Source organism: Eumetopias jubatus, unplaced genomic scaffold (assembly GCF_037043125.1).
Source record: "Eumetopias jubatus isolate StellerSeaLion01/CBP00866 unplaced genomic scaffold, mEumJub1_p1.0 scaffold_4, whole genome shotgun sequence".
Lineage (NCBI taxonomy): Eukaryota > Metazoa > Chordata > Mammalia > Carnivora > Otariidae > Eumetopias > Eumetopias jubatus.
Window position 1 is genome coordinate 573,635 of NW_028274810.1, and position 7,832 is coordinate 581,466.

Sequence of the window (7,832 nt, forward strand, 5' to 3'; positions counted from 1 at the left end):
TACCCACCTGTTTCTTTGCTGAGCATCAACAGCTGTGGCACGGAAGCAGTTATGACTTGTCATTGTCAATAAAGCCTCCCAGGATGTGCCTGTGCTCGTGTCCCTGGCTGGAATATTTGGTCATGTGGAAGCAAGACAGGGAAATAGGACAGGTTTGGTAACTGGCTCCTTGCTGCCATCTCCCCAGCTGCCATTTGCATGTGGAGGACACATGAAAGTGAGCTCTATGGTGCCTTCCAGCTTCAGAGCTTCAAAGCAAGACATCCCTGTGATTGTGTGCCAGCCCTTTCATAGAGCACTGACCCAGCTCACAGCACCGCCCCCAGCTGGCCTGGTCTGAGAGGACTTACAAGTCCTTTTGCAAGGCCAGCTGTACACTGCCTGCTTCTCAAGAAACCATGATTCGAGGGGTTCTGTGGTAGAGTCTCTTCTTAAAGCTTTTCCATGAAAGGAGAGGTTTAGTCCTGCCCTATCACAGTATCTGTGAGCCATCAAGATGAGCACTGCACAGCTTCCCGTGGTGCTGTTCTTCAGGTGTTGTTTATTTATTTATACAACCCTCTACCATTTGGGGTAGGGCCCTGGTGACTGCCGCTGGGGCTGGAAGTAATTAGGCATTCTGCAGGGAGGTAGCACACTCATCACGTTCTAGCCATCTTCCCTGGCATTGCCTTTGATCCAGGTTTTGCTGGGAAAGTAGCCATTAAGAGATGTGTATCTTTGGTTTCATTTACATGTGAGAAAAGAGAACTAAATTGGCAAATGGATGTTTTCATGTTCTCAGAGATCGCCTCCACCCAGTCTGTGCCCAGAGTCCTCAGAGCCACCCAGGAGAGCACCAGCCCCTGACCCACACTGCCACAGAGCCACTGGAGGCCTGGGACTGAGACCCTACCCTTCAAAGGAAGGCACCCAAGGTGTGCACTCAGGTGTAAGAAGATGTTCTTCCTTCTTTTCCTTTTATTTATTTATTTAGTTAGCTCATTAAGCAAATGAAAGGACTTTGGTGGGTTTCTGAAGTATTCATGATTATATAATTTTTTTCTATTACATGAGAAATAAAAGATTATTTATGAACATCTAAAGACTAGTGAGAATAAAAATACTCCACAGGTTACCCATAACTCCATCGTCCTAAAATACCTAGAGTGTTGACAAATTTCCTTCTATCATCATCATCATTATTCATAGAAGTTTTTGGTTAAACATAATTGCTTTTATGCTATACATCCAACTGGGGCCTTGCTTTTTTCCCCTTTAATTCATTTTAGTAATTGCACAATGTTTCATCAAGTAATAGATCCAAGTGTATTTATCAAAATTTCTGTTAGATATTTAAATTATTTCTAAGTCACACTGTGATAATCAGCTTTACATAGCTTTTCTTTTTTCCATTTTGGAATTATTATTCTTTGCACAGATTCTGAGACGTGGGACAATTGGGTCCAAGGATTGAATCATTTTATGCTTCTGATACATTTTCCATATTCCTCAAATTCTTTCCTAAAAGGATTTTTGTCTGTTTATGCTCTCATTAACAGTGGCACACTCTAGCACTGGGATTCTCAGATTTATTATTTAAAAGTGATCATTAAATAGATGGAAGAGGCTGTCACAGTATAGTGCTATTTCCTCTCTCTCTTTCCTTCTCCATCTTTTCTCCCTCCCTCGTGATTTCTACTGAGGCTCAAGAGTTGTCCATCTCTTATCAACAGTTGACCACAGGGCCCTAATGCCTTAAACTAGGCTTCCAGAAGTTCCCAGCATCCAGGAGGCACCTCTCTGCAGGGCTTCTGAGATGCTAAGGCCTCTTCATATCAGAGAAGTTGGTATTCTTCACATCTGGAAAATGAGGGGTTGCATGCCTAAAAGCCTTGTCTAATTCTCATGTCCTAAAAGTCTGCTTCTGCAATCACCTAATTATATAACTTGGTCTGGGGGTCCCATGTGTCTTGGGCATATTTTGGACTATCTGTTCTTACTGCATCTTTGTGGTCCTATACCAGCTTCTAGACTCAGAAGGATGGAAAGCTGTTTGTGTGCCATGATTCCACAAGGAGCCACCCCAGAATTGGCTTCTCTCATTTCCTCTTACTGTGACAGCAGAGAACCCTAAGCCTAGTTCCGCTTGAATGTTGTGGGTTGTAATGACAAACTAGTTTGGTCTGTGTGGCAAAGCTCTCTTATCCACTTGGCCACAGGGGTAAGTTCATGTACTCCTGGGCATTCAGGTTTCTTTCCCAGAAGTAATCGGAGCATCTCAAGTTCAACTCATCAACAAACTGGGTCTGCACCTGGCCAAGGACCTCACCACATGGAGGGGGTCCTCGGAGGGGAGGAGACCCACCTTGAAGATGAGTAGAGACTGGTGGAAGATGAGGGAGATTGAAATGGTGACCACGCTCCCAGGCCCTGACACTCCATTTCCTACAGTTCTAATTCTATGCTCCCTTACCATTCTAATACCCTTCCCAGCAAAATGAACTGATACAGTCCCTTTTGTGAGGTAAGCAAGGTTGATGTGGACTTTCCCTAGCCACTTGTAAATAATCCCCACTTAACAGAGCAGCTGTGAATACTTTTCCCATTCATTCCTAATTGAGATGCTTTCAGTTTTGTCCTATCTTTTGTGTGAAGTTTTCCTTGTGAAATTTTGTAGATTCACAGGAGGTTGCCCTCATAGAGATCCCATGCACCCTTCACTGGAATTCTCTCCGTGGTGACATGCTACATAATTATGGTTCAGTATCCAAACCAGCCAGCTGACATTAGTGTAGTGCACAACTTCAATTTTGTTTTTTATTATTTATTTTTTAAAGATTTATTTATTTCTTAGAGAGAGTGAGCATGAGTGGGGGAGGGGCAGAGGGAGAGGGAGAGAATCTCAAGCAGACTCCCCATTGAGTGCAGAGCCCGATGATGTTGGGCTCAATCTCATGACGCTGAGATCATGAAGCTGAAACCAAGAGTAAGAGGCTCAACTGACTGAGCCACCCAGGTACTGCTGTTTTTTATTTTTTAAAAGAGTGCCTAGCTGTGCTTATAGGTATAAGTTAAACCTAAATATTGTACCTGATGAGGAAGAAAGGCACAGGGCAATTATGTTCAGGTGTGACATGTGAAACCTGGGCAGGTGCCATGTGTTCCCCTCCTTGAGTGCTGGCTATGTCCCAGTAAATCAGGCACTGGACACATGTTACCTCCTAAGCCTCATGACAACCCTATAAGCCCACTGCTAGCATCAGGATTCCTTTTACAGAGAGCAGGAACCCAAAGCTTAGAGCAGAGCTAGAGTTTAAGCCCACACAGCCTGTCTTCAGAGCATTCTGCCCAAGCATTATGCAGTGTGATTAACAGCGGAGGGGAGAATTTTTCCTAAGCCTTTCTGGACTGGACCTTTCCTCAACATCCTACTCTTCTTTCCCCCTTTTGCCCTCTTCCTCTGTCATGGCCACCTGGGCTCCTGAGGTGAACCACTGTTAACAGCTATATTTATGGCTCTGTCAGTCTGCATTCCCTGGATGCACCCCTCAGGAGATGCCACACCCCTGTATGCAGCAGGTGGGGCGAGAAGGGAGGCTGTCTTCAAAAATTATTGATTGTAGAGTGTCAGGGTTCTGGCCTCACTCTCTAGGATTGCTTCTTGGTGGTTTAGTGCTGGGAAACAACAACAACAACAACAACAACAACAACAACAAAAAACCCAAACTGCCAAAACAAAAACAGGAGAAGAGAGCCTTGCACAGCAGAGGAACAGGTTTACTTGTCAGTTCATGGCTTCAGCTTTCATCACAAGATGGTGAACATGGTAGAGTTGTTGGAGGTAGTGGGTTGAATGGTACCCATGTGCCTCACTCTGGGGGTGGTCAGGGAGGTGGGCATTTAGGAGGACAGGGCTTGGAACACGGCTTAGAGGGACAGGGAGCTGGGCATGGAGGAGGGCACGGTGGGGGGCATGGTGGGGGGCACAGTGATGGACACGGTGGACACTTTGGTGGTGCTGGGCACTTTTCCCGTGGGCACTTTTCAGAGCACCGTTGCAGCAGCTTCTTTAAACAGCTGGGCTGGCATTTGGCTTCACACTTTTGTTCACACCTGGGATCACAGTTCTTGGGCTCATTCTTGGGTTCACTAGATTTATTTTTATCATCGCTTGACATTCTTTGATTTTCTGGGCCCTGTAAAGAAACATGCAACAGGTCATATGTGAGAGACCACACTGCAAGGTGGGAGAGGACCAGCAAGGTTTCCCACTCACACCTCCTGCCCATCCTTGCTTTTATGAAAAACTTTCCTGGGATGGTTTGGGCTCTAGACCAAATTCTCATTTAAGGGCTGTCCTCTTGTCCTTGGAGTGGATTGGTGACAACGTTTCTTGGTCTCTTCACCCTTACCCTGCTTTTTGTTCACTTACACTTGTCTTAATTCCATATCCCCCAGCAGGAATTTTCAACCTAGGGTCCTGGAATTGCCCGTCCCCCCATGATAAAACCATATTTAATCATATGTTATCAATATAATTGGTATCTTTTGCAACTCCATGTCTTTTAATTAATTCATTTAAGTACATTGTTCTGAAGTCATGAATTTGGTCAGACTGCTAAAGGCATCCATGCCACAAGGGTTTTAACAATTCCTGCAGAGTTACCTCCCTAACCCTCTGGAGATGGAATGAGAGGGTATATTAGTGGGTTTAGGGACTCAGGACACTTCTTTCATTCCTCTGTCCTCCCTATGCCCTCAGAGCCTTGAGAATTGCTTTCTTCACTTGAAAACTGGGAATGGGAAGCTAACTGAATCTCTACCATGGCTGGACTCCCATAGGTTACTCTGTGACGCCTCCCCATGATTACGGTAAGGGAAGAACTCAGGAGAGGAGGAGATGAACTGGGAAATTCTAATTCCTCTGAAAATATGAATTTGAGATCCACAAAATATGACTTTAAGGAAGAATTTTTTTCCTCCTAAGTTTTGCCCTGAGTTAGGTCTTCTGTGGATGATTTGACTTCTAGATATGAACAGGGCTTCTCAGTCTGTGACAATACTTGCAAGTTGTATCTAACTGGCACTCCTTTAATTTCCTTTAACAATATAAAAGTAAAAGTTTATCTAATTTAGCTTTAAAAGCAATATGGGTCCCTGGAGAAATAAATCATTAAGTTAAACTCCAAAATTGTTAAGAATCTCTCTTTCAAATGAGGCATAGCCCAGTTCTTGTTACTGAAAATGAAAGGAAGCTTTCATTCAAAAATAGCCATCATCTCAACCCTGTTCAATGCCTGGGGTGCTTTAAGTCACTCTTAGGAAAGGAGAGGAAAAAGACGGGGCATTTGCAGTTGTCCAATTGCAACTCACCCCTTTGTGTTGGTAGTGAACTTGATAAGTAGTCGAATGAGATGGATGGTATTGCTGTGTGTGAGAAGGTGGATTTTCCCTCTGGTTCCTCTGCCTAGCTCTGAGGAAGCCAAGGGTGGGGGGTGGGGAAGGGGAGCCCCACTTGTGACCTCATCACTGCATCATTAGGTAGCGATTGTTGTGTGACTCCAGAGCTCCCAGCTCAACTCAAGCCCTTGAGAATATACTGTGCTTAATCACCCCCCTTTGCTGTCCTGTTCCCTCTCAGGGTCACTCAAAATTCATGCTGGTGAAATCAGACCATGGTGAAGGTTACTGAACTCTAAGGATAGGGAGGTTCATTGTTGCTAGGAGCAGAAAAGCTCTGTTTACACATGATCTCTCTTTCCCCCCAAATTTTAACTCCTTTGAACTTGCCCCTTCTCCACCTTTCTAGGAGAGCTTCCCAGATTGCTCACAGCCATTTTGATTCTCTTCTCCCTATTTTTCTAATATCAGATTCTAAAACCTCTTTTTACCACTCCACACAACCTAGCCAAAGCCCGGGGATTATTTTAGCTCCTTTTCTGTGTTTCTGCTTATAACTCATTAATTGTTGTACTTTACAATTGTTTATTCAATCAGGGAGTGGCACCCCTTGATATCCAAGGTAAACCCTCCTTAACTGTAAAGAACTTGAGTCTGATGCCCCTGACCAGTTCTGACATACTGGGTTAACCCTAGATCCTGTTTTAGAGTAGAAAGGATTTGCCTCTGAGAAAGTTCCTTCCTTGCCTTTTCAAAGGCCTGGCCAGTGGGTCTCTGTGGTTGGAGCAGGGGTGTGTCTGGGGTGGTAGGAAGATGTTGGTGTGGGAAAGACAAATGGGGTGGAATACATAGTGCCTTGAACTCAGGAAGTTCATCTTGGCAGTCACTCACTACCAGCCACAAGTGACTTTTGGTTAAAACGGTGAAATGATCACATCTAAGGTATTGACAGAAATTTCTGACAGCAAAGGGTGGGATGGACTGGGGGTGGGGCAAAAGCTGCACTAGCCTGTTTCAAAGAGATTATAAACATCTCCAAGTCTGAAGGAAGGCAGTGGTAGTGGTAGTGAAAGGGTGCTGATAAGAGAAATATCACCAGAGAAGCATGTTTATGGGATTCAGTTAATGGGAAACTTAGAAGAAAATTATGAAAGATGACTCCCAGGTATTATTTTTAATGGGTGCTGAGGAAACAGAACAGATTTATGTTAGAAGAAGATGAGTTTAAGTCTGAACACGTTGAATGTGGTCGCAGTGGAACATCTTGAATGGTTATTGGAAATGTGGCTCCAACTCTGTGCCACTGAGCAGACTGAGACCTTGAATTTGATTCAGTACAACAGGTGTTTGCTGAGTGGATAAGGATGAGAGAGGATTGGAGGAGAGAGAGAAAAGGTACTGGGGAGGATGGGGAACCTCAGTATAGGGTTTATTTGGTATTTACAAAGGAGAAAGAATGTCATACACAATTGAAACCCAAACGAACCCAAATAAAAGGGGAGAGTGGGCCAGAATTTAACTCCCTGCCACCAGGATAACTGGTATTAGACCCATTGTATTGGTAGAGCTTACCCCTCAATACTCATTTTCTTTGCTCTATACTTTTCATTGTTATGAACTCTAGCTCTCCAAAGCTGTTGAGAAGCAATTTCTGTACTCATCTCAAGAGACTCAGCTCCACCTACTGTTCAGCTCTGGACCAAAGCTAGCCATCTGGCTATGGAGAAGGCAGTTATTTGTGATGGTGATGTCAAAAGATGTGGTGATTTGGGGGCACCTGGGTGCTGCAGTCAGTTAAGCGTCTGACTCTTGGCTTTGACTCAGGTTGTGATTTCGGCATCAGGAGATCAAGCCCTGCACTGGGCTCTGTGCTCAGCTGTAGCCTGCTTATGACTCTCTGCCCCTCCCTGCCATGTGTGTGCTCTCGCTCTCTCTCAAATAAATAAATCTTAAAAAAAAAAAAGGAAAAGTAGATGTGGTGATTTCTACTGGCCTTTGTCTTCTGTCCTCTTCCTCTCTCTCCTTTCTTCCTTCTCCTATTTCTTGCTCAAGAAATTCCCACTGAATGAAAGTATACCATCCATTGGACGTTCACCAGGACATTTGTCCATCATCTTTTCAGTCTTTAAAACCCTCCTTTAAAGGCCAAGACTCCTGGCAGTGTTATGTTAATCTCCTGGCTATCACCCTCACCTTTGGCTCAGTGTTTGGTCAACAGCATGGCTGGCAGCAAGGCATACCGAGGTGAACACAGAACAGCTTCTAGAGCTGCTGGGTCTCAGAGGGAAAGAGGTTGGAAGGGGAGAAGAATGGGTGTCAAAGCCCCTAGATTAAGAGTGAGGACACTGGAGTCAGATCCCTAGGTTCAAATCCCACCTTCATTTTTTACTTACCAATGGCCCCTGGTAATTGACTTTCTAAGTCTCAGTTCCCTCATCCATAAAATGTGG

At 44.5% G+C, this 7,832-nt stretch overlaps 1 protein-coding gene across 1 annotated transcript; it reads right to left on the reverse strand.

Moving 5' to 3' along the window:
- Nucleotides 1–3,851: 3,851 nt before the first annotated feature.
- Nucleotides 3,852–4,160, reverse strand: LOC114202439 (uncharacterized). Its single transcript, XM_028095617.2, is given in 1 exon segment — nucleotides 3,852–4,160. A coding segment is annotated over 1 exon segment (309 nt).
- Nucleotides 4,161–7,832: the final 3,672 nt, after the last annotated feature.